Here is a 25813-nt window from a genome sequence, read left to right as displayed (position 1 = left end):
CCTCCCTCCCCACACACATATGCTTCCTTTTTCTGGTATCTGTTCTCAGAACATAGTCTATTTTCAGCAACCTTTTTAGATGGATTTTCATGGAAAATTAAATATATGGTGCACTTGGTTTAGATTATATCAGATGAAAAAAATGCCTGTGGTGTATGAAAGCTCTATTCTGCTGGAGTTCATGGGAAGGGAAAAATATTGTAATGGATTCTCTGGGAATCCTCGCTGTATAGTAAACCATTTTTTTCTCTGGTGGACAGTCCCCATCATCTGATGGCAGACATACTGCATGTGGGACATAAGGGTTATCAATGCTCAGGAGAAGTCTAGACCTCAGGGTAGTTAAATGATGTGATTGCGCTAACAGTCACACCAGTAGAGTTGCACTGGTAGCCAGGGTAATATTGCACAGTGTACCCAACAATGAGTAGGAACACAGGATCTGAATCCCATCTATTCCAGTGTCTCCCTGAACAGCTTCAGGGAAAGGCAAATACAAATGGTAACGCACCAAAGCCTAGTAATTGTGCAACACTGTTCATGATGCAGGGGGGTACGGATTCCTTCCTGACACTGGATCCTATTCTGGGGCAAAAGATTATTGGTTATAAGATTATCCAGTCCAGATTGTGTACAGTACTTACAAAGTGATGCCCATAGTTGAAATCCTACCTGCAAAGGCTAAAATTGCTCTGATTCACCTTAGATGCTAATGGAAGGACAGAGTTCTGCAGGTGGAGCCTCCATTTACCTTTAGATCAATCGAAAGCCACTGGTCTCACAAAAAAGAAAATCTTAGTGGAAAAATCTTGACATTGCAGAAGACAATCTTTCTGATCTCCTGTCCAAACCAAGCGGGTTCTATGTAGGACACTCCCACTACATCTAGACCGGCAGGTCCACAACACAAAGGACACACCTGGAGGGGGAAAAATGTGAAGATCCAAGGGGTGTGGGGAGAAGAGGAGGGAGAGGGATCTGTAGACAAAGACCAGTTGCCAGTTCTACAGGCAAACTATTTAGGTAGTTTTCAGTCAGAGCCCTGTGGGTCTAGTGTAACAAAGCCTTAACCCAGTCCATATGTTAGATCCAATCTCTTTTAGATTTAAAGCTCAAATAACAAGTCAGGGACTCCCTACATACCTCCAATTCTTTATGGAAAAATTAATGGTGCTCCCTCAACTTTGCACTGATACACTCGGCACCTAAAATACCTCGCCCTTCAGAATGTTGAAACGAGAAAAATACAAGGAGACTGAATCAATAACAGCAACAATAAAAACTCTGAGAAACCAAGGCATCCCTCCTCTCACTCACCTCAGCAAACAAAAAGCAAGCTGAAGACCTTAGACTTCCCTCAAAGAGGGTTTTTTTAAGCCAGATTCATGAGCAGTAGCAAATGTTTCGTTTCAATGTTGACATTGCAACTTTATAAGTGCTCTGCAGGTTTCCTGTCCGATATGCTGCACAGCTGGGTTGTTTTCATTTTTCCACTCACTCACCACATTTTCCTTATTTTAGACCCTTTGTTGACTTGGAGGTTACAAAATGGAACAAAAAAAACTGGACAGACATGTAAAGTTTGCTGGGCAATTTGTAAGTACTTATCAAAACAGCGGGCTACCTTCCACCAGAAACTACTACTGATAGGTGTTTTTCCCCCTCGCACTGTGTTACAGCAGGCAATTGTGTCAGGATTAGCCAACACCACACGGCAGTTTATTTTATACGTGGTCTGACAGGCATAGGAGACAGTGTAACTGTTGCTACCGATTAATCTTCAGATTAAGTTGCTCCATATTTGATCTGTTTGTTTTTACCTCCTGAAAGGGAATTAAGGGATATGAAGGCATATTTGCATTTTCCTCAGCTAATTTTGACAGGGAACAATGCAAACAGGCCTTCTATCAAAATTGAGAATCACATTGGAGGCTGCTTATCTTTGCATCAATATCCAACCTCCTGAAAACTCAGGATTGCTGAAACAATCTAATAGTCTGTTTTCCTTCTCTGCCCAAGTCATCAGCCTGCACCTTTCCCTGCTAGCCTGGGTGGTCGGCTCCACTGCCTCACTTACATTTCCGTTCCAGAATCATGCTTTCAAAACATCAGTTTGCTCTTTCCTTGGGTCTTACAAACCAGCCATTTTCATTTACCATTTGAGAGGACTAGCCCATGGCCAGCACAGATGCACCAGCAAATCATAGGCAAATAAAGATATAGCTATGGTTAGAAAGGATCAGTTTCGGCATCCAAGAGATTCCAAAGAGTTGCCTATTCTCTCGATTCCCCCCACCATTCTAATGAGCAAATCGTACCTCCCAGTTCAACAGCACAGACATTGCAGTGTTGTTCTGGGATGGATCAGAATTTGAAACTCCCTTAAAAAAAAAAAAAGATCTGAAGCTCACTGACAATGGAAACCATCTCCACAAGTTTACTCTACAGCTGTGCAGATCTACCACGTCAGCCAGATTTGCCTGTGGGTATGGATGGAGTGATACGACAGCTCTCACACATTCTGAAGCCCTGGCTATGGGAATAAAAATGGACCCAACCAAGGACTGTGTCAATATGTGATGAGACAATGTATACAGCTTCACTGCAGTGAATAGAGAGGTCATATGAATGCATATTCATCTATTGATAAGCATATGAAGAATAAGTGTGCATAAAACATTCTTGTTATTAATAGGAATAGGAAACAATGCCTAACTGGCAAAACACTTAAAACCTAATACCACAACTGGCAAAAAGAAATTGTATGGAGGTTCATCCAACTTGAGTGTTTATTCACTGCTATCAAGCTTTGTAACAAAGCAGAAGTCTACTCCAATTCATCTAATCACAAAGTAGGAAAGGGTCTGCTGCTCAGAACTAGAATTTAAAACAGGGCGCCACATTTATTTGATTATACACTTCACTTGATGCTGAGTCACTATCTACAAGAACTGAAACCAAATTAATCTGGATCTAGAAGCATCAGATCCACATTAGACTGATCACTACCTAATCTTAAGAACCCAGGTCCCCATATGCTAAGATGCGTCCAACCTTGCAGAGAGCTGAGCACTTCCTTTGGAGCGCTTCGATGCTCTTAACTCTCACTAATGTCTCTGCGAGCCAAGGATGTTTAATGCTTTGCCCAGAAGAGCCTTTGATTTTAAGGCTAGGACCATCTTATGCTGTTTTGTTTGTTGGAATGAAGAGACTGCACACATCAGCAAATGAAGCACATATGCACTGAATTAGTTGGCAGAGCGAACTCTCAGGGCTTAGCCTAGATTTTTGACTGGTAGGACAACTTCTGAAGTTCAAATAACGAACAAATAATAAAAGACCAAGGCAGATGCAGGCATGTTAATTTGTCAGGTTTACGAAAATGTCAGTAGACTGAAGTTGGCCTTCAGCAGCCGAGAATAATTTCCATACATAAGAATAGCAAACAAGGTTACATTATAAGTGGATGCACCAGAAAGAACAGAGAGGAAGGCCAACACGGAAACTGAAACAAGCAAATAAGTTAGTACCAAGCATGAGAGTTACACTAGCACAGGCCCCGTTGGCAAGGCAGGTAGAATTAACATCCAGGCCTGGAAAAAACAAAAAGAAACAAACAAACAAAAAACGGTCTGGTAGCAGTTTATAGACTAACAAAACATGTCGATGGGATCATGAGCTTTCGTGGGCACAGCCCACTTCTTCAGATGACTGGAGTTATGAGCTGGGGATGTGCACACCCGCAGGGGCGGCCCGTGAACCTAGGCAAACTAAGCAGTTGCCTAGGGCGCCCGATGATGACGTCACAGCCATTGACGGCCATGCAGGCGGGGGCGCCAATTGCGCCTTCCGCCTAGGGCGCCAGCTGCCGCAGCCAACCTCAGGCCACTCCTGTACACCCGAAATAAATAGAAGAGGGGAAGGGGAGGGGGGAGGGAAGAAAAAGGAAGAGGAGTGGGAGAGAGCGCGGATCATTTGGATCACACTTAGTAGAGAAAGATGTTAGGCGGTGACTGTTTTCACAGCTGTAGGAATGGTGCATGTGGGAGCCTGCATGAGTTACACTCTGCAGTTACGTGCCTCCGCCATGTCGCCTGGTGACAGCGGATACCAGATTTTAAACCAAGATCTAGGGTCTAGCTGCTTGGCCGGCAGACATTCACTTGACAGGGTTTGCTCACATGCAATCAGTGAAACAACAAAAAGAGATGCAACTGCCACCGGTATTGCCAATAGCTGCAACTAAAAGGAGAAGCCAGCAGCCTGTGCATGAAAGGGCCTCTCTGCTGTTCTGCACCAGGGCATTATATAAATACCAGCTGTAGTTATTCAGGAGGCTGCGGGGTCAGGATTTGCTGCGGAGGTGTCCTCACAGGTCTCTGGCTTCCTCGATGATGATAACCAGAAGGCTGCTTACTGCCCAATGACCACAGCAGACCCCAAGAGGGCTCCCCCAGACCACAAACCAGATAAGAATCGAAGGTGCCAGGCCAGGTTTGTTGTTAAGCAAAACCACATGTCCAGCCCTGCTCAAAAACAGAAGAGTAGCAACCTTTAACCTAAACACCACCCCAATAACACCATTGGGGTGGTGTTTGGTTTCCTAAACACCACCCCAATAAATTTTCAGAGACACCTAGGGTTGACTGATGGTTTCATCAGAAATACTGGACACACTTGACATTACATCACAATCTACACTGCATCTCATTTAGAAAATACCGGACATTTATATTTTCTCAATTTGTTTACCGAACAGAAAGCTAAAATACTGGACTGTCCGGTTCAAAACCAGACACCTGGCAACCCTAAAGAGATCTGAGAAGTTAGCAGCTTAGCCCCCCTTAAAATCAAAAGGAAATGTGCTGGTAAAATCCCCATAGCTCTTGAAAATAAAGTGGGGATGGAGACAAAGGTATATTGCCCTCGTCACTATAGCACCTGCATGTCATGTCACAATAAGCTGTCCCCAACACAGGGTGCACACATGAATTCCTCAGTGCTAGGCACCAGTGGTTTGTAAATCTCTCCACAACACTTGACCAAAATTCATCCTTCACCTGCCTGAACACACAGTGCCCTGAAAGGGCATAAAACCCCCTTTTTTTGCAAATGCCCAACTACACTGGATACTCTACACCTCAAACCTTGTAAGAACTGTCCAATCAAGAGATCTGAAGCCAAACACAATTATCCAGAATAAATGTTCTACTTCTTGGAACACGACTTCCCACACTCTCCTGCTACCAGAGTTTCAAAGTAACATTTACCTGGCATATTCCATGGGCTCTAGCTCCTGTGTTATTCGCTCAGAACCCTCCTCCATCAAGATATATTTTCACACTTGTGAAAAGAGCATTCAGACTTCTCAGCCAGTGGCTTCTGCTGAGACAGAGGCCATCAGGTAAAAACCCCAAACCGCTCCATAAACCATCTGAGCCCTGAAGGGCAGAGCAGACAACCTGGCAACTAGTTAAAGAGAAGGCTCATCTTAATCAGCAATATGCAGCACTCATACAGGATTAGCTAATTAAACCTCTACCACCCCATAAAGTCAACAGCTGCCCCCTTTTTAATAAGTTAAGTGACTTGTCCAAGACTATTGGAGTTGTCGCAAGATTGGAACTCAGTTGTCCTGGCTATTAAATCCTCTGCTAATCAGCTCAATTTTCTGAATATCCTTGAAAAGCGCCGCATCAGAGAAGGGGTTTAGCATTTAGAACCACAAATATATTTTCCTAATTCCACTTTCTTCTGCACTAACCATAGAAATCAAACTTTCCAAATGTCCCCAAAAGGCTGAAAGGTTAAAACCATAGCAACATCAATTCCTTAACTTTTATTTTATTCCGTCCCCTTCGCTACATCATTAGAATGGACTAAAAATATATAATCACTGAAAATGCCAGGAAACAGAGTCAAAAATACAAGCAGGCTAGTGTCAGGGACAGGAACTAAGAGACATGGAAGACATTCTGAGAGCAAGAAGAGGATTTCCTCCCATAAAGCCACACCTTCACCACCAAGTACACAACCGTTGGAATATAACAATGGCTAACACACAGGCAGCACTAGGATAACACTGCAAGCTCTGACACTACACTAGCCATCCTCCACTGAGGGACATGCAAGGAACTTCCCTCGTTTTTATCTATTCTGTCCCTTCCCCATTCCTTCTTATTTCCAGTCCCAGTCGTTGCAAACCTATGAATTAGTACAGCTCTTCTCGTGCTTGCAAAGAAAGTAAATTTACATTTAATTAGGTCCTATTATTTGAATACCAAAGTGCTTTATAATTTTCATAGAGATACTCACAAAAGGTTTCATCTGCCATAGGAACAGAGCTACCAATAAGGTGAAACTTGGAAGCTGTTTCATGATATATAGCAATAGACACAATGAAAAAGAAGGCTAGTATTTAAACTCAAGGAGACGGGGAACTAAAGGTAGGCAGAACACAGTTTAGGTTAGAATCTGGCTAAGACACTGACGGGGCTGATAACTTCTACTCTTGGCAAAGTGTGTAACCATCTTTAATGAACACAACTCACTAGGATTTTAGTTTTGAGCAGCCTGATGCTGCATTCCCCAGTTTGCAGATTCTTCCACCAAGAATAGGGGACAGCAAAAAAAGCAATAAGTGGGGTCGTTAAAGTCCGGTCACTAATATCCAGCCAGAGTTTTCTGATGTTACTTAAAATACATCCACTTATGTCAGATTTGTCCCAATAGTCCGAAAAGGACAGCAAAATAAAGAGGACAGTTTCTAGGAACTTTCATGTTGCTTTCCACCCCCACCTGTCCCTATTCCCTTCACACTGTGAAAGTTAGCATACACTAATTTCGGACAAGAGGTGGATGACCTCTTGAAAACCAGCATGAGGAGAGCTTACTTTAACACATAACTTTCTTTATAGGAAAACTGTTTTGTTAGGCACAGATTTTTAACCCCTTCTTCACACTGCTCAGCAACATGGACCTCACTTCTACGTTCGACTCACAGGACCAGTCCTGTTGTCTGCAGTGGAACTGCTAGTGACAAAAAGGTTCACAGTCTGCCTCTTAATAAGAATTAATAATAATAAGCCAATGTATGGACTACATTCCCCTAACAGGATTACCACAACACTTGTCTAAGTCAGTGTTTCTTAAACTATGTTCCATGAACAACTCGCTTCTTTGGTTTTATCTTTTTTTTGTCTGACAATTTTTTAAAGAAAATTTTCATAGGTGTTCCGCATAAAAAAATACTATTGTTTGGTGTTCCGTGGTCTCAAAAAGTTTAAGAAACACTGGTCTAAGTGATAACCACATCTGAAACAGGCTTATAATATAGCTTTCTGCCAGTAGACACTGGCTAATGCATAGGTGTTAGCAAGTCTGGGAAGGCAGCATTAAAGACAACTGAATGGGTTTTTCATAGCCTGGGAAAAGATATGGTCCTTGTAGCCTTCCTTTAAATGGTTAAAGCAACAGGATTAACCCGCGGCTGAGGAGCGTTTCTCACACACAGAGGCACACGTCATGGAAATACTCAAGTAACCACATTTCTCTTTACAGCTTTTCATCTCTAGTTACTGAACATTTCTGGACTTGCAATTTATACCTTTGCTACGCATTTTATGAAGTGATTATTGGAGCAATTGGTAATTAGTTGCAGCATATTGTGCACTTAAAAAAAAAGGAGAGGTCACAGTTCCAAAGAATTTGTAAAAAATAATGAGTCAGAACAGGAAGAAAAACCATCTGAACAATAACAAAGGAGAAGGACCAATCTGTCACTGAGGGTTTGTGCCTTTATTTACCTTGCCCACAGCCCCAATTTGTGTACAATCGCTTTATATTGAAAATTCAAATTTTCATGAATCTCCACGAACACCCAAACAATGCAGCTTTCCCACACACACTCTCCCCATAGCCACTTGCTGGTAGGGGTTTGGCCCTCCTTCCCCTAATCTCCAGGGGAAAAAGCTGTCCTTCAATCACTCTCCAGTCCCTGTCCATCTCTCTCAACAGAGTCTCAACCCCTCCTGACAATCTCCAACCCTGTCCTACCCCAATATCTTTCCACAAGCTTTCCCACCACCTCCTGCCCATCTGCAGCCTCCTGCTCTTTCCCCCTCCACGTTTTCCCATCTTGCCATGACTCCAAGTCCCTTACATTCTTATTTCACTGTGAAGCAGTGGCCATGTAGATATATGGGAAGGAGGGGTGGGGGGAGAAGCAGTGAAAACTACAACTTTCTCCAGACCACCATGGGGAGCTTTACAAACTCCCAACTGTAATGGGGACTCTCAGTAACATCGTAACAGCTGGCAACCGTGTCACCAGCTGCTCTGAAGAAACTGGAACGTCAATCCAGCAGCTAAGCAAACACACAAGCTCTGCTCTTCCCCATCCCATCCAATTGCCTCTCTGGGACTGGCTTTGCCAACTGGTTATTAAAACAAACCACACCAGATGAACTACCCTAGAAAACAGCACTCTCGGATATCTATCACTCTCCTATTACACTTAGAGCAAGGACCTTGCCCCAGTCACTTTGCAGTGCACGATGCTGGGAGGTGACACCAACGCACGCACAATCAATGTAATTAATACATTGGAGGGGACGAGTGCCAGCCCTGCCTGGCTCCCTTTCCCCCCCGACCTGTGAAGCCCCACCCTGGGTCCTGCTGTCCCTTACCCCCAGTCCCTGCTTTTGTGCTGCCTCCTCCTCACTCATCTTCACCTCCCCCCCTCCCAGCCTCTTCCCCCATGATAGTTTGCTTTGTGGATGCAAGTAAAATCCAGATCGTGTATTGGATGATGAGATGAGCCTGGTAGATGTGGATCCACATTTCTGTATCCGCGCAGGGCTCTATCAGTGATCTGCTGGACCACATCTTTACCAATAGCGCCTTAAAAACACGATATGGAGACTCTATAGGTGTGTGCTGTACCTAGAGTCTAGGGTGACCGTGTGTCCAGATATTTAGGACTCTGCCTTATATAGGTGCTTATTACTCTCTACCCCTGTACAGATTTTTCACCCTTGCTATTTGGTCACCCTTGCGCCCATCTAAAGAACACGGGTGCACATTTTAGGGCTCATCTGCATGGGGAAATGGCAAAAATAAGGGTGCCCACATGCACAGTTATGCTGATTAAAAATCTTTCTTTAGGAAGGGATTGTCTAAGGCCCCTTCCTCCTCCCCACCAGGGGAATAATTTTAACGTGAATTGAGCATCCCAATGCCCTGCTCGGTTTTGAGAGTTTCAGCCTTTAATACCCAACCCCTCATATTCTTGGCTCAGTCTCAATCCTAGAGAAGAATTGTTTGGAGGAAATCTCTTCTCAGATTGTTCTAGATACCTGGTCAGGAATCTGAAGACTATATCCTCCTCCTCCAACTGTACAGAAAGAGAGGGAGTTGTGGGAAACCCCAGAGACAGCATCTGAGAAACTATTCACACCCTAAAGCTTGCAAAGTTCAGCTGCGGCTAGTCAGCTGTGAATTTCAAAGCCTTAGAATGGAGTGAGATACTGTATGTGACCTATGCCAATAATTCAGTTGCGTGGACCATTGCGATATAACCCTTTTATTCACCACCCCATTTCTGTAAACAATTCAGATTACATGCAGAGGACACCACCATATTGTTGTATGCTTATTTCCTACTGTAACAACTTACTGCCTTGCTTCTTCCATCAATCATTTCAAAGTGTTTTTCCAAGCGCTAATGAATTAATACATCATCAGAGTGCTGACTTAGCCACATGTGTAAAGTGGTGAAACTGAGGGGCAGAACAGAGAATCAACTTGCCACCCAACCGGGTCCTTGCAGAGCTGAGATTAGAATGCAGATCATTTGAAATTTCACCCTGCTCTCCTCCTCTCTCCAGTTATGGTGGCGTTTGCAATCACCACAGCTGACCCAGCAAGTGTGTTCATTCTAGTTCTGATTCAGACCTAGAACTCTAACTGAAGAAGTGGGTTCAGATCCAGCCAGCTGAAGGTGAAACAACACTCATATCGTACCCAGTTCACACAGCCCTCAGCATTTCCGATCCAGCAGGCTGAAGTTCGATTTCACTTCACGGGGACAAGTGAGAAATGCCCTGTACAGTACAGTGACCGTGATCAGCAAGGAACATGAGCTGAATAGGAGACAGACACAAGTGTGAGTGGGCTGCTGAACCAAGGCTAACTTGACCAACCCCTCCTCAGAGTTATAAGAACGAATGGCTTTAAACCACCGTGGGTTAAGAAACCAAATTCTCAAAGCAAAACAGCCATAAATGTTGGGATGTGCAAGAGCCGGCTAAGGTTCACAAAGGAGCTAGCAAACCCAGTCCCACTTCAGAAAGAAACCTAAGGCCTGGAGCATGCCACATGGCCTGGCATTTTATCAGAAATATTTTGTACAGCTCTCTCGAGATGACCCCAGGACATGCAGATTGTCATGAAAGAAAAGGTGCAGTTTTACTGGACAACACTGAGCTACTAATGTAACTTAGCAAAGTATGGGAAAGTCAGCCCAACAGCAGAAGAAAACTTAACAGTAGTAACTCCACACGCCCACAGATCTTACATGCACAAACTATTTACAATAATGCAACTTTTCCTAATTTATAGAGAATATTTTAAAACATTCTCTCATTTCTGTCTCATTGCTGGAGTTTAAGTTTTCTGGGGTTAGCTTCTTCTCAAATATATTTTTCTAAAAAAAAACCCAAACCATAAGCCAAGTCAGGTATTATCAAGTGGAAAAAAAAAATCAAAACCTAGATTTTCTGTAGCTCGATTAAAGGAATAAGGTTCACTTTCAGTATGTATGTAAATTTGCAGGTGCTCAAGCCATTTTAATGTATCAGCATTACTCCTAAGGGAAGCGATGGGGGGGACAAGTTTATGAATCAGACTTTTCAGCGTGTGCTTTGGGGGTGGGACAGGTGGGCGATGCACAGAGAAAGAGAGAGCAGTTGGATGAGTCAGAAAATGAAAAAAATTCTGCTTTTCCTCTTCCTACTAACATTTCAGGAAGCTAAATATTTTAGACAGAAGTAGTGTCTCTTATTGTCAAGAGAAATCTGAATGTAACATTGGCTGGTTGGTAATTGCCTATAATTCAATAGGTTAGCAAATTTTATCTGATTTTATACACACACACACACACACACACACACACTATGTGTTGAGAGGAGAAAATAAAATACACACACACACACTATGTGTTGAGAGGAGAAAATAAAATACAACTACATCTAAAAGTCAAGTGCATTGTGCCACTGCTTATAACAAACTAGAGAACTAGGTCAATCTGTTTTGTCGTCTTAACAGCTCAAAAGCTTTGCTGATATCTGAGCAGCATAAAACTAATACAGTTGGTCACACAAGCACACAACAAAGGCATGACTATTGATAAACAATAGTGAAGTAGTCACAATCTCTCTCCCTCTGTTTCAAGCTTTGGTTCTGATCAGGTGTGTCAAGACTACAGAGGGTTTGTTTTTGTTTTTGTTTTTTAAAAAAAGTGGCCTTTTTTCAAAATAAACCACCCCAGCATGTAGACTGCTGCCGCGTTCTTTCAAAAGTAAATCGAAAGAACGGTAGTATTTTCTACCACTGAAAACCTTGTTTTATGAGGAATAACGCCTTTTTTTGAATGTAATGCAAAGCTATGTTATGCAAGCTGTGCTTTTTCAAAAGTACATCCAGACTGCCTGGGTGCTCTCTTTCGAAAAAGCTGCTTGCTTTTTCGAAAGTACTGGTTGTAGTCTAGATGCTCTTTTTTGAAAGAGGCTTTCAGTCTAGACGTAACCATCAGTAGGTTTCCTCTATCATCTTTCTCCCCTTTGAGCCCCCAAGAAACAGGTCTGATGTATATAGTCACCATCACCATTTCAAGCACTGAACAAAATTCCTCTTTCCAACAAAGCCCAGAGTCAGAAAAAAAGCAAAATATAAAGAGAAATCTCAAATAATTAATCTGGAAAGTGCTTTGAACCAATATAGGTCTATGGTAGAGCTTAATATCAAGTAAGAAATATTACTCCTATTAGTAAACAATAGGTTTGGAAGGATTACATTGTTGCTGGTAAATATCAGTATTATTGATTTCCTTATACAGGCAGTCCCCGGGTTACGTACAAGATAGGGACTGTAGGTTTATTCTTAAGTTGAATCTGTATGTAAGTCGGAACTGGCGTCCAGATTCAGCCGCTGCTGAAACTGACCAGCGGCTGACTACAGGAAGCTGGAGGCAGAGTTGCTCTGCCCCGGGCTTCCTGGAATCAGCCTTTGATCAGTTTCAACAGCGGCTGAATCTGGACTCCTGGGACAGAGCAGCTGGGGTGCTGCCGGATAGGTCCCCGCAGCGCCGCACCTCAGCGCTGCGGGGACCAACCCAGCAGCACCCCAGCTGCTCTGTCCCAGGCGTCCCCAAGTCAGCTGCTGCTGAAACTGATCAGCGGCTGATTCCAGGAAGCCCGGGGCAGAGCAACTCTGCCTTGGGCTTCCTGTAGTCAGCCGCTGGTCAGTTTCAGCAGAAGCTGACTTGGGGACGCCTGGGGCAGAGCAGCTGGGGTGCTGCCTGGTTGGTTCAGTAGCACCGAGAGCGGCGCTGGGGGACCAACCGGCAGCGCCCCAGCTACTCTACCACAGGCGTCCCGAGAAAAGCCTGGTCTGCTGGGGGGGAGGGGGCCGCACTAGCTCGCCCCCCCCAGCAGACAAGGGAGACGCGGGCGGCGGGACCAAGATGCGCCGCGGTCCCGCCGCCCGGGTCCTCCACGTCTCCCTGGTCTGCTGCCCCCCCTCCCCCCAGCAGACCAGGGAGACGCGGAGCAGTTTTTCTCGCCCCAGAGGACGTGGGCGGTGGGACCCCGGCGCGTCTGGGCGGTCCTGCCGCCCGCGTCCTCCGGGGCGAGAAAAGCCCCGTTCGTAACTACGGATCCGACATAAGTCGGATCCGCGTAACCCGGGGACTGCCTGTACACACAAAGAGATGGAAAATAATTCCATTGATACATGAAAAGCACATGTAGGCAAAGTAAGAAAAATACTGATATTTATTTTGTGTATTTTGATTTGTGATGTCAACACTGTGTGTTTTAACAATTACAAAGCTTTAATTGTTAAGCCTTAATATCCACTATAAATTAAATAATTATTGTCTAAGCCAGGGTGGGGAATTTCAGGCCTGGGGGCCAGATGCAACCCCCAGCTTGACTGGATCTGGCCCTCGATGTTAGAAGTTGAAATAATTCTTTTCCAATTTTCCAGAGAGAGTCCTGCACTTCCATGAAAGCATTGATAGGAAACAAGTTAGGGGCCCTATCCAGCAAATGTTCGAGTACATGCATGATTATACATTCACTTCACTGAAGTCAGTGACTAACAATGAAAGCAACATCATGCACATGCTTAAGAGTTCATAGGATCAAGCCAGAAATTTGTGCCTTTTTTCAAATAGTAAAAAAATTTGAATTTTTAATTTTGATTAGAAAAATTAATGTTATTTTTTAAACAAACAGCCATTTGGAGCCCAACTCCATTGTGTAACTCCGCTAAAATCAACTAAGTTATGTCAATGCAATGGAGTAGTGGTGTGTCAGGTCTTTAAGTCTTTAAACCTAGAAAGACGGCCGAGAAATATTTTTACATTTCTACCACACACTCCAGACCATGCATTCTAGAACAGTGGCTCATTATTATAGATTTGATATTTTTTTAAGAGCTTGTGGTTTAAAGGCAGTGGAGGAAAGAGGAAGGAATTATCTTGAACAAGATACGTGGAAACACTGCAAAGTATTCATTTAAGATTGTGTTTGCAGATTCCTCATTACTTTTGGAACTGCTATGGGGAACCGCAAGTTTTGTGGGTTCCTTGGCAGATAAAAATATATATTCTGACAACGCTGATAATTATGAAACAACACAATCCCCCCCACCCCGTCTTAAAAAAAAAAATACAAAAAAGAATCAATAAATCCATATATTATCATTTTGTTGCCACACCACTAATTGGAGATATTGAATACACAGGTCCTCTCTCCATTTCCTCCTACAAGTTTAAATGTGAGCACTGGAATTGAAAAAGCAATTTACACTTGAGGTGAATGTTTTTATGCAAAATAAAATGCAACCACTTTTGAGTGTTTTAGATTTCAGTGTTTGGGCTCAGCTGCAGAAGTTAGGGCAGTGAAACGCTTCAGCAGCACAATGTACCTAGAGAGAGAGAAAAACAAGAAAACAGGCCTATAACATATACCAGAAGGCTTTTTTTTTTTTCAGAAGGATTACACAGTAATAGTTTAGACTGTGATTCACAACAAAACTGGCAGTTTGATTTCAGGTTCCAAAGGAAGCAAATGATATGAAGCAGGGGGAGGAGAAAGTGAAATCAGCAAGAGAGTAAAAGATGGTTTTCTTAGAATTAAAATATGGAAACTGGTGTCATGAAAGCCAACCTCTTCCCTCCCCCACCCCCAAAAAAACCTGTCTTGCTTTGCGACTTTATGCAAGGCCTTAAACTCTCTCTACCTCAGTTAGTCCCCTAATCTGTAACATGTAACACAGGGGCATGGCGAGCTGTATCCATGTTTGAGAGCGTTTTGAGAAACGCAGGTGCAAGATGCTGCAGAAAGTGATTTTATATAGTTCCTTTCACAGAGCCGCTCTCCTTGGCTCTCCAATTTAGGGGAGTCCTTCAACCTATGCTTAACTTTAAGCTTAGGCTTAATTCCCATTCACTAGCACTTAACGAGGTGATTAAAATAAAACAAGGGCTTATGTGCTTCCCTGTATCAGGTGGTAAAAGGCAGGGATGGTAATGTCACAGCAGAGAAGTGCTTCATAGAGTAGACTCTGTAGTGCTCATAAACCATTCCAGGGGCTAGGGTGCAGCTCCTCTGCCCTGCTTCCTGGTTCTCTCCAGCAAGGTAGCACAGGCTTGTGTGCCTTTACTGTGACAACTCATCTGGAGGGAGGTTGGGGTGTCATTATACTCCTCTTGCTGCCGTAATTAGTGCCTGAAAGGTGAAGATGCTTCAGGTCTCCCCTCTCCTCTCAAACTCCTGCACACAGGCATTGCATTGGGGGCATAAAAGAGAATAGAGCCCTGCAAATCTACAGCTCTCTGCTTTGCATCCGCAGATATCTGCAGCTCATTTTTACCGATATGGATGGTGCTCCAGCTCCTACCAGTTAACCATTAAGGGTTAAACATGCACATCTCTACCTAGAGCCCTGCAAATGTGTGGGCATCTGCTTTATACCTGAGGGTATCTGCATCCTTGGATGTGGATGCGGATACCCGTAGATCATTTTTGCGCTGCGGATACCAATTGTGTATCCACACAGGGCTCTAAAGATAAATAAAACAAATCCAATTCACTCTAGTTAATTCCAATGTTGATCTCTAACTTCTCCATTTTAGGTGACATGACATTTTATCAAATCAAACCCTGCCTGTAAAATTAACAACTTCTCTGGTTACGCCAGGTCCAACACTTTCAAGTCTGGGTTCCGAAAGTTAATTTCCTACATCCATGTGGGCTCCGGGATTTGTGAGTGTTTAGCTCTTCCAAAAAAGAGCAGGCTACTTTTATTCAGATTGTCTAAGAACATGAGATTAAGTAGCCTAACCTAAATCATCTAGGTTTGAAAATTTTGGCCCGCATTTTTAATTATACTAGTTTTGCAGGGTGCCTTCCTGCATAAAGTTTTTAAATTTGCTTTTCAAGCACTCCTTTTGTGTGATCCATCAGTAAATTCTGAGACCCGGAAATAATAAGGAGTGCAGGCATAGCTCAGAGTTCCAAAAACAATCACAAACTTCAGTTTCACTTTTATGGGTGCCCTGTCATCTCTACAGCTTCTCAGCACTTGTGCTCATAACTCACCGTTTGCACTATAAATAGTGCCCTGGGTTAAGGCTAATGGCAACCGAATATTTCCCAAGAAGCAGAAAATGTATTAGGCGCTCCCTGCCTTCTGCTTCTGACAGGGAGTATAGGGTCGTCTATCCAAAGGGCAATAGTACATAGCTATTGCTTGACACAATTAACAACCTAGCCCTGGCTGACTACTCGCCTGTTCTCTTAGCTTATAAATCTTGTACTACATCCGCCTCTTTTGCTTTTGGAAGTACATCACCCCCGGGGCACCTGCCCTGCTCAAGTACACAGGTTCTCAAACTGTGCATTGGGACCCCAAAGTGGACCACAATCCCATTTAAATGGGGAGCCAAGGCTGGTGTGCAGCTTGCTGGAGTTTAAGGCCAAAGCCCAAATGCCACTGTCCAGGGCATCGGGGCTCAAGTTACACGCCCCCTGGTCAGGGCTGAAGCCCTTGGGCCATTTTGCCCCTCCCCCTACCCGAGGTGGTGCAGCTTAACCAGATGACTCTGGCTTGGCTCCCCATCCTTGGCTCATGTAGAGCAAGAGGGCAAAACTGTCATGGAACCCAGCATGTCTCTTTCCACTCAGTACTGAAGAACATAAGAACGGCCGTACTGGGTCAGACCAAAGATCCTTCTAGCCCAGTATTCTGTCTGCTGACAGTGGCCAGCACCAGGTGCCCCAGAGAGGGTGGACCGAAGACAATGATCAAGCGATTTGTCTCCTGCCATCCCTCTCCAGCCTCTGACAAACAGAGGCCAAGGACACCGTTTTATCCCCTGGCTAATAGCCTTGTATGGACCTAACCTCCATGAAATTATCTATCTTCTCTTTAAACTCTATTATAGTCCTAGCCTTCACAGCCTCCTCTGGCAAGGAGTTCCACAGGCTGACTACACGCTGTGTGAAGAAGAACTTTCTTTTATTAGTTTTAAACCTGCTACCCATTAATTTCATTTAGATTTCAATAAGGCAATTTCAATAGATACATGTGTACCCCCATGAATAAACAGAACGGTGGAACAATATGTGGTAAGTGGCAATTATTTCCAGTTACTGGTCAGATTTTCAGAGATAAGAGGAGTTTCAGAGAAGATGGGAAAACACAGTATCTAGGTAGCGAGCCACTGGAGTTCCTTATTTGTCGCTGGACAAAGAGCACATCACGCCCAAGGATGCTCCTGAAGTCAATGATAAGACCCCTTTATATACATGGCACGGTTTCCCCCAACCATTCTTTCCACAATACAAAGACAGAGGCCAGGTCTACACCATCAGAAAAAAATTGATGCAAGATACAGAGTGCCAGCTACCAGACCTGCTAAATCAAACACCTGAAGATCGCCCGACAGAGAATCAGTCTTCCTGGAAGTGTAGATGTGAATAAAGATACAATGGGCAACACCTACCGGAATTTATCAGAACCAATGGCAGTGGATGTAGGCCAGTGCCTACCACCAATGGCTACTGCACCTCCTGGTTTGAAACAGTAACACCACCGAATATCTGGTTTCCATCAGCAGCATTCACTCTACAAAAATTGTTCCAGCACGCTTGACTAGAACATAAAGCAACAAGCACAAATTCACATCGACTGGAGATCTTGAACTCCTGATGTTTTGAAGAAACTAGAATAAGGCCCATAAAATTGGCAGGCAAAATCACTCCCAGTGTAACTCCACTGATATCAATAACATTACATAAGGATAGATGTGGACAAATTTCTTCTACTACATGGCACAGGATCTATCAGACAGTGGACCTACATCAACTTACACTAGCACCACTCTTCCTCCCAAGCCCAAATCAATTCCAAAAGCATCAAGAGCGGTCTTCCCAAGGTGTGAAGCTATCAGAGCAGAACTCCCAGATTTATCTGCATTCATTAATAGTTTTTCTGAGTTGTTTCTCAATTTTTTTATAGAAATGTCTTAGATGTTTAATAATAGTTTCTCAGACTCAGTCTGGTTACAGTATAACCCATCCACATCCCACTTTCCATATCCCCACCAAACTCTCCTTCATCCACTGCAACTTCACCAAGAGCTATGCAAAAAGTGGCACATGCAAATGTTGTTTAAAGTGAAGCAGGTTTTCTTGGTAGTCTCCTACATCAAACAAATACTGATTTGGGTGGATTACACTCTGCCTGCCCTACTGCTCAATAGAGCCACCAATCCTTCCCCATGTCCCAAGCAAACCCCTCTCCTCCGCCCCACATTGGCCTGTTTTCCCAGTCCTTATTCCAGATTGACTGTGGTCATTTTATTGCCGTTTCCACAGATATTTCTACAAAGCCAAAACGATTTCTCCAGTGTTTAGTAAATATCCAATTCCCAGCCTACCTAATCTATGGAGTCTCCCATCCTAATCCAATCACACTGGTAACCTGCTCATGCCTTAACCCCAACCCATTAGCTAATCACACAGCTGGCTCGCCAATATAAACTACCCCAGGTCACCATAAACTTCTCTCCAAGACAAAGATAACACTCCCATATCCTTTCATCCATGTCCCTTAACCTAACCCCCCCCCCCCAGGCTCTTAACCTGTAGCCCGCACCCTGCTGCTCATTGTCCTAAACACAGGTCAGAGCACCTCTAATAAGCCTTCCCCCCATACATGTCATCCCCATACCCACAGGCACCCCACCCCACGGCCATGCCCTCCTCTTGCCCCTATACCCCACAGGCATCCCCAACCTCTACTTCGCCCTACCCCCACATATGTCCCCAACCCCTCTACCTCCCCCAGAGATAATCCCCTTCTGCTCCGTGTCCCCCCTCAGACAGCCCCAAATCTTCTATTCCCCCCCCCCCGCCCCGGGGCGCCGCGAGCGGAGCAGACTAACCATTGGGCCCGTACTTCTCCCGGCTCCGGCGGACCTGCTCGGGGCTCAGCCCGCAGCTCTCCCGCACCCCGAAGCGCTGCAGCACCTCGGCCGCCGGCAAGCTGTGCCCGTTCTCCATGCCCCGCAGCCGCTCGCCGCCAGCACAGGGCGGGACTGTGCTCTGGGAGAGAAGCCGGGGCAGCAGCTGCAGACGCTGGACTTGGGGGGGGCGGATAGCTGGGCTAGAGGAGCCGGGCGCCGCAGCCCCGGCTTGGGGGGGCAGCGGGTCTAGGGGCAGCCGGGTGCAGCCGCTCCTGGGGGGGGGGCAGTGGGTCCAGGGGCTAAGGAGAGCCGGGTGCAGCCGCTCCTGGGTGGGGGGGGGGGGCAGTGGGTCCAGGGGCTAAGGAGAGCCGGGTGCAGCCGCTCCTGGGTGGGGGGGGCAGTGGGTCCAGGGGGTCCAAGGGCGAAGGAGAGCCGGGTGCAGCCGATCCAGGGACTACGGGGAGCCGGGTGCAGTCGGTCCCGAGTTTGGGGTCAGGGGATCCAGGGGGAGCCGGGTGCAGCCGGTCCCGAGTTTGGGGTCCCGCGGCGAGGGGGAGCCGGGTGCAGCCGCTGGTGGCTCGTGGGGCGCCCTGGGTGGCAGCTGCAGCAGCTCCCGGTGCAGAGGGCAAGTCCGCTTTAAAGTTCCCCGGGCTCGGTCCTCCCTGCCTCCAGCGCGGCACCTTTCCTCCCTCCGCTGGAAGGTGAGCCGAGCCTAGCCTAGCCCGGGCCCGCCTCTCCTGGGCGCAGCCCTGCACGCCCCGTGCGCCCGGCAGCTCCGTGCCCTGCCCAGCCACTTGCACCAAGTAACTTCCCCTCCGCCCACAGCCACACGCTGCCGAGCCCGGGGAGCTGCCCCTCCCCCTCGGCTTTACACTCCCCCCCCCCGCAGGGGTGCTCCCCACACCCCCCTCCGTCTGCCGGCTGCGTGTCTGTTTGCACAGTGTCTCCGCGGCGAGCAGATAATCCCCGCTCCCCCCCTTCCCCCATCCCCATTCACAAGCTACCTGCCGCCGCCTGATTGGCTCGGCCGCGCCCACACACCTTCCTGCCCTTCCGTGATTGGCGAGGCGCGGCTGTCAAATCTGCATGTTCTACACAGAGCCCGTTCGCCGTGGGGATGGGGAAGTGCCTCCGGGCCCTAAGGGCCGCCGCTCCCTCCTTGCAGCCCCCGGCCCGGCGAAGCAGGCGTGGAGGGTCGGACGCTCAGTGCACGAGGCTCAGAGAAGCCTTCACCCCCCCCCCACTCTCCCCGGAGTGCCAGGCGTGGCGATTTCTGCTGCCAAAGTTCAAGGAGCCAAAGCTGCTAGTGCAGTGACTGCGACAAGGGGGAACCGTCTCACCCCAGGGAAAGAAGCAGCCCTTCCCTGGGGGTTAATGCTATGGGGCACAGCAACACTTCTCTTAATGCACGGATGGGGGAGGAGGGGGCTGCAGCTGTACTGGAGGGTGGAGCTGCACCCCTTTCATGCTATCCCGGGGGTCAGCATTATAGAACCCTAGAACTAGAAGGAGCCTGGGGAGATCCTGAAGTCCAGTCCCCTAGCCTCAGGGCAGGACCAAGCACCATCTAGATCATCCCTGACAGCTGTCTGTCAAACCTGCTCTTAAATATCTCCAGTGATGGAGCGTCTACAACCTCCCTAAGCAACTGATTCCAGCGTTTAACCACCTTGACAGATAGAAAGATTTTCCTAATGTCTAACTTAAGCCTTCTTTGCTGCAGTTTAAGTCCATTTCTTCTTGTCCTATCATCAGAGGCCAAGGAGAACAATTCTTCCCCCCTGCCCCATGACACCCCTTTAGGTACCTGAAAACCTCTATCATGTCTCCTCTCAGTCTTCTCTTTTCCAAACTAAACAAGCCAATTTCTTCAGTCTTCCCTCATAGCTCATGTTTGCTAGACCTTTAATCATTTTTGTCACTCTTCTCTGGCCTTTCTCCACATCTTTCTTGAAATGTGGTGCCCAGCACAATATACAGTACTCCCATTGAGGCCTAATCAGTTTAGAGTAGAGCAGAAGAATGATTTCTTGAGTCTTGCTCCTAACGCTCTTGTTAATGCATCCCAGAATCAGGTTTGCTTTTTTTGCAGCAGTGTCACACTGATGGCACATATTTAACGTGTGGTCCCCTCTGACCCCTAGATATCTTTCTGCAGTACTCCTTCCTAGACCATCATGTCTTATTCTGTATGGGCTCATCTACATTGGCCCCTTTTCCGGAAGGGGCATGGTAATTTTTGAAATCGCAATAGGGAAATGCGCGGGGGATTTAAGTATCCCCCGCGGCATTTAAATAAAAATGTCCGCCGCTTTTTTCTGGCCTTTTCCGGAGGATCTTATTTGAAGTAGGAATAAGATCCTCCGGAAAAGGGCGCTTTTTCCGGAGGATCGAGGCCAGTGTAGATGCTCTTTTCCGGCTTTTCTAAAAGCCGGAAAAAAGCGGCGGACATTTTTATTTAAATGCCGCGGGGGATATTTAAATCCCCCGCGCATTTCCCTATTGCGATTTCAAAAATTACCATGCCCCTTCCGGAAAAGGGGCCAATGTAGACGTAGCCCAAGTGTGAAATAGATTGTTCCTTCCTCAGTGGAGCACTCTGCATTTGTCCTTATTAAACTTCACCCTATTTATCTCAGCATGGGATTTTCAAAAGCATTTAGCATCTTAACTCAATTGCCATTGTGCTCATTGAATCATAGGGCTGGAAGAGAGACTTCAAGGGGTCAGCGAGTCCAGGCCTCTACCCAAAGCAGGACCAGCCCCAACTAAATCATTCCAGCCAGGGCTTTATCAAGCCAGGACATAAAAACCTCTAGGGATGGAGCTTCCATTGCCTCTCTAGGGAACCCATTCCAGTACTTCACCACCAGCCTAGGGAAATAGTTTTTCCTAATATCCAAACTTGACCTCCCCCCCTGCAACTTGAGACCATTGCTCCTTGTTCTGCCATCTGTGACTACTAAGAACAGCCTCTCTCCATTCTCTTTAGAATCCCCCCTCCCTTCCAGCAGTTGAAGGCTGCTATCAAATCCCCCTCATTCTTCTCTTCTGAACACTAAATAAGCCCAAATCCCTCAGCCTCTCCTCATAAATCAAGTGCTCCAGCCCCCTAATCATTTTGGTTGCCCTCCGCTGGACTTCCTTCAATGCGTCCCCATCCTTTCTATAGTGGGGGGGCCCAGAATTAGATGCAATACTCCCGCTGTGATCTCCCCGGTGCCAAATAAAAGGGAATAATCATTTCTCTAGATCTGCTGGCAATGCTTCTCCTAATGCAACCTAACATGCCATTAGCCTTCTTAGCTACAACAGCACACTGTTGATTTATATCCTGTGCTTTTTTTGGTTTAAAAAAAGAGGTGCCTGTACTCCAGGGGAAAATTGTTACATGTCATTAATACAGAGGTAATACAAGTGCTTAACGCAGCATTTCTCAAACTATGGGTCCCGACCCCCCGGGGGGTTGCGAGCAACTTAGAGGGGGATCGCAAACAAATTAGTGGGGGGTCGTGAGCAACTGAGAAGGTGGTTGCAGCAATGGAGAGGAGGGTCACAGTATCACAAGTTTGAGAACCCCTGGCTTAATGAACTATACAGCCAATTACAAGGGGACAGTATAGTGGGTTACAAACGTATCTAAGATAGATAGCAACTGGAGACAAGACAAGGAAACCATGGTAAAGAGTAGCAGCAGGAACCAGGAAGAAGTAAGGCCTCAACTTGCAAACTTGTATTTCCCACTGAAGTCCATAAGATAGGGTTTAGGTTTGAGTCAACAGGAGTTGAGCATAACATGTGTACCCTGTAGAGCAAACAGACTGAGGATCTTGATCTTAGAAAGATGCCACAGATGGACTGATTGCCACTGGTGACTGGAGGAACCCAACTGAAATGGTAGAGGATTGTCACTTTTTAATCAGTATCATAGGAAAGAGGACAGAATAAAGTCTCAGAGCAGTAGTTGTGTTAGTCTGTAACTTTAAAAAAAATGAAAAAACAATGAGTGGTCCTGTAGCATCTCAGAGACTAACAAAAATATAGAGGGTATCATGAGCTTTCATGGGCACAACCCACTTCTTCAGATGAGTGGAGCAAGAGGTGCACAGAAACCCCAAAAATTTAATGCAGAGAAAGAGAAGAGAGGGAAAACCTGTCAATTATAGCGTCCGTGCTAAATGAGGCTAATAGAATGGGCTGTAAGAGTTCAATACTGAGCTTTTGATGCCATTTGGGTTATAAAGGCTCATCCAGTTAATGTCTTTGTTCATTCCCTGGGTAAATGAGTCAAACTTACATATGAAGGCCAGTTCCACAGTCTCTCTCACTCTAGATGAGTGTTTCTTAAACTATGTTCCGTGGAACACTTGTGTTCCGTGAACAACTCGCAGGTGTGCCACGACCTCTTCTTTGTTTTTGTCTTTTTTTGTGTGACAACAATTTTTTTTTTGAAGAAAATTTTCATAGATGTTCCACATAAAAAAATATTATTGTTTGGTGTTCCATGGTCTCAAAAAGTTTAAGAAACGCTGCTCTAGATGGTTCCTGAAATAACTCTGCAAAAAATGGCAACTTATAAATTCATTAATGAATGTCCAGGTAGGTTAAAATGTTCCCCAGCAGGTCTCTCTGTGTGTTACCATTTTCAATATCTGATTTGTGTCCATTAATCCTTTGTCAGAGACTGTCCAGTTTGGCCAATATCCATGGCAGAGGGGCACTGCTGGCACTTGATGGCATAGATCACATTAGAGGATGTGCAGTTGTAGAAGCCTCTGATGTGGTGGCTTATGTGGTTAGGTCCTATGGTAATGTCACCAGTATAGATCTAGGAACAGAGTTGGCAATGAAGTTTATTGCAGGGGTAGGTTCCTGGGTGAGTGAGTATGTTTGAGGTATGCTGTGTGGTTGCTGGAAATAATTTGTTTGAGGTTAGAGGGTTGTCTGTAGGCGAGGACTGGCCTGTTCCCTAAGGCCTGTGAGAGGGAGAGATGGTTTTCTAGGATAGGTTATAATAAGATTGTTAATTATGTGCTGGAGGGGTTTAAGTTGGGGGCTGCCGGTGATGAGTAATGGTGTTCTGTTATTTTGGTTTTTGGGCCTGCCTTGAAGAAGCTGATGCCCAGGTACTTGTCTGGCTCTGTCAATCTGTTTTTTCACTTCCCCAGGTGGGTATTTAAGTTTTAAGAATGCCTGAGAGCAGAGGCGGCCCGTGAACCTAGGCAAACTAGGCAGTTGCCTAGGGCACCACCGGCCTGGGCACCCGATGATGACGTCATGGGGCACCGGGGTGCCCCGTGATGACATCACAGCCATTGACAGCCATGCAGGCAGGGGCACCGATCGTGCCTTCTGCCTGGGGCACCAGCTGCTGCAGCCAGCCTCGGGCAGCTCCTGCCTGAGGGAGATCCTGTAGGTGTTTACCTCCATCTGTGGGATTGGAACAAATCTAGTTGTATCTTAAGGCCTGGCTGCAAACAATTGACTGTGTAATGTGTCCTGGATGGAAGCTAGAGGCACGTAGGTAAGTCTAACGGTTCATAACAAGCATCACTTTCAAATGAAAGTTCCAGCACCTTATCTAGCTAATTGATGGAATCAGCAATGCACATTCTGGTCTCTAATTAGTGAAAGAAGTGTGATATTTCCTCTGCCGCCTCACAGACATATAAGGTGCGGGTTGATGTGTGGGGTTTTTTTTAATTGTTTTCCTTGTACATGCTAATTGTGGGGTGACAGAACTATGACACTGCACTTGAGAAACACAATCTGAAGTGCTCACGTAACTGGTAAATGCCCATGAAAACAGCAAGGAGGATATTCATTTCAAGAACAGCTAGCCAAAGACTCAAAATGCAATGCCAATTTTTTTAAGTCAGTCTAAGCCTGCTAAACAACCAGTGAGACCACTAGACAATCAAGATGCTAAAAGCACTCAAGGATAATAAGGTCATTGGGGAAAAGCTAAATTAATTCTTTGCATTGGTCTTCAAAGCTGAAGTTGTGAGGGAGATTCCCAAACCTGAGCCATTCATTTTAGGTGACAAATCTGATGAACTATACCAAATTGAGCTGTCAGAGGAGGTTTTGGAAGAAACGATACAGTAAACAACAAGAAATCACCAGAACCAGAACAATTCACCCAAGAGTGCTGAAGGAACTCAAAAAAATTGTGAGCTTGCAAAACTACTAACTGTGGTTTGTAACTTATCATTTAAATCAGCTTCTGTACCAAAAGACAGGAGGCTAGCTAATGGAAAGCCAATTTTTCAAAAGGGCTCTAGAAGTGATCTTGGCAATTCCAGGTCGGTAAGTCTAACTTCAGTAGTGGACAAACTGGTTGAAACTATAGTACAGACAGAATCATAAGACATAATTTGTTGGGGGAAAAGTCACCATGGTTTTCGGAAAGGGAAATCATGCCTCACCATTCTACTAGAGTTCTTTGAGAGAATTCAGTGGATATAGTGTATTTACAATTTCAGAAAGCCTTTCATAATGCCCCCCACCAAAGGCTCTCAAGAAAACTAACCTGTCATGGGATAAGATGGAATGTCTTCTCATGGACTGATAACTAATTAAAAAATTGAAAACAAAGGGTAGAAATAAATGGTCAGTTTTTGGAATGGAGAGAGGTAAATAGTTGTATCCCCAGAGGTCAGTACCAGTAGTGTTAAAAATATTCATAAATGATCTGGAAAAAGGGATAAACAGGTGGCAAAATTTGACGATGATATGAAACTACTCAAAATAATTAAGTCCAAAGCAGATGGCAGAGTTACCAAGGGATCTCACCAAACTGGGTGACTGGGCAACAAAATGGGATATGAAATTCAATGTAAATAAATGCAAAGGAATACACACTGGTAAACAATAATCCCAACTAAATATATAAAATGATGGGGTCTAAATTAGCTGCTAACAGTCAAGAGAGATCTTGCGGGTCATTATGGATAGTTCAATGAAAACAACCACTCAATGTGCAGCAGCAGTCAAAAAGTAAACAGAATGCTGGGAATCATTAAGAAAGGGATACATAATAAGGCAGAAAATATC

At 45.4% G+C, this 25813-nt stretch overlaps 1 protein-coding gene across 2 annotated transcripts in view; it reads right to left on the bottom strand.

Annotated features, from left to right (window-relative positions):
• ATP2A3 (ATPase sarcoplasmic/endoplasmic reticulum Ca2+ transporting 3) overlaps nt 1–19627 on the bottom strand; it is a 147690-nt gene extending 128063 nt beyond the window's left edge. The window contains exon 1 of one of the 2 annotated variants that reach the window (XM_075904377.1): nt 18737–19627. In XM_075904377.1, the coding sequence (XP_075760492.1) occupies nt 18737–18854 (118 nt within the window). In that variant the 5' untranslated portion in view covers nt 18855–19627. The remainder of the gene's footprint in view (nt 1–18736) is intronic. The other variant, XM_075904374.1, reaches the window with a different exon arrangement.
• Between the last annotated feature and the right edge of the window lie 6186 nt (nt 19628–25813).

This window comes from Pelodiscus sinensis, chromosome 21 (genome assembly GCF_049634645.1).
Source record: "Pelodiscus sinensis isolate JC-2024 chromosome 21, ASM4963464v1, whole genome shotgun sequence".
Classification (NCBI taxonomy): domain Eukaryota; kingdom Metazoa; phylum Chordata; order Testudines; family Trionychidae; genus Pelodiscus; species Pelodiscus sinensis.
Note: the sequence above shows the minus strand (reverse complement) of the source record. Positions and strands in the feature narration are given on the sequence as shown.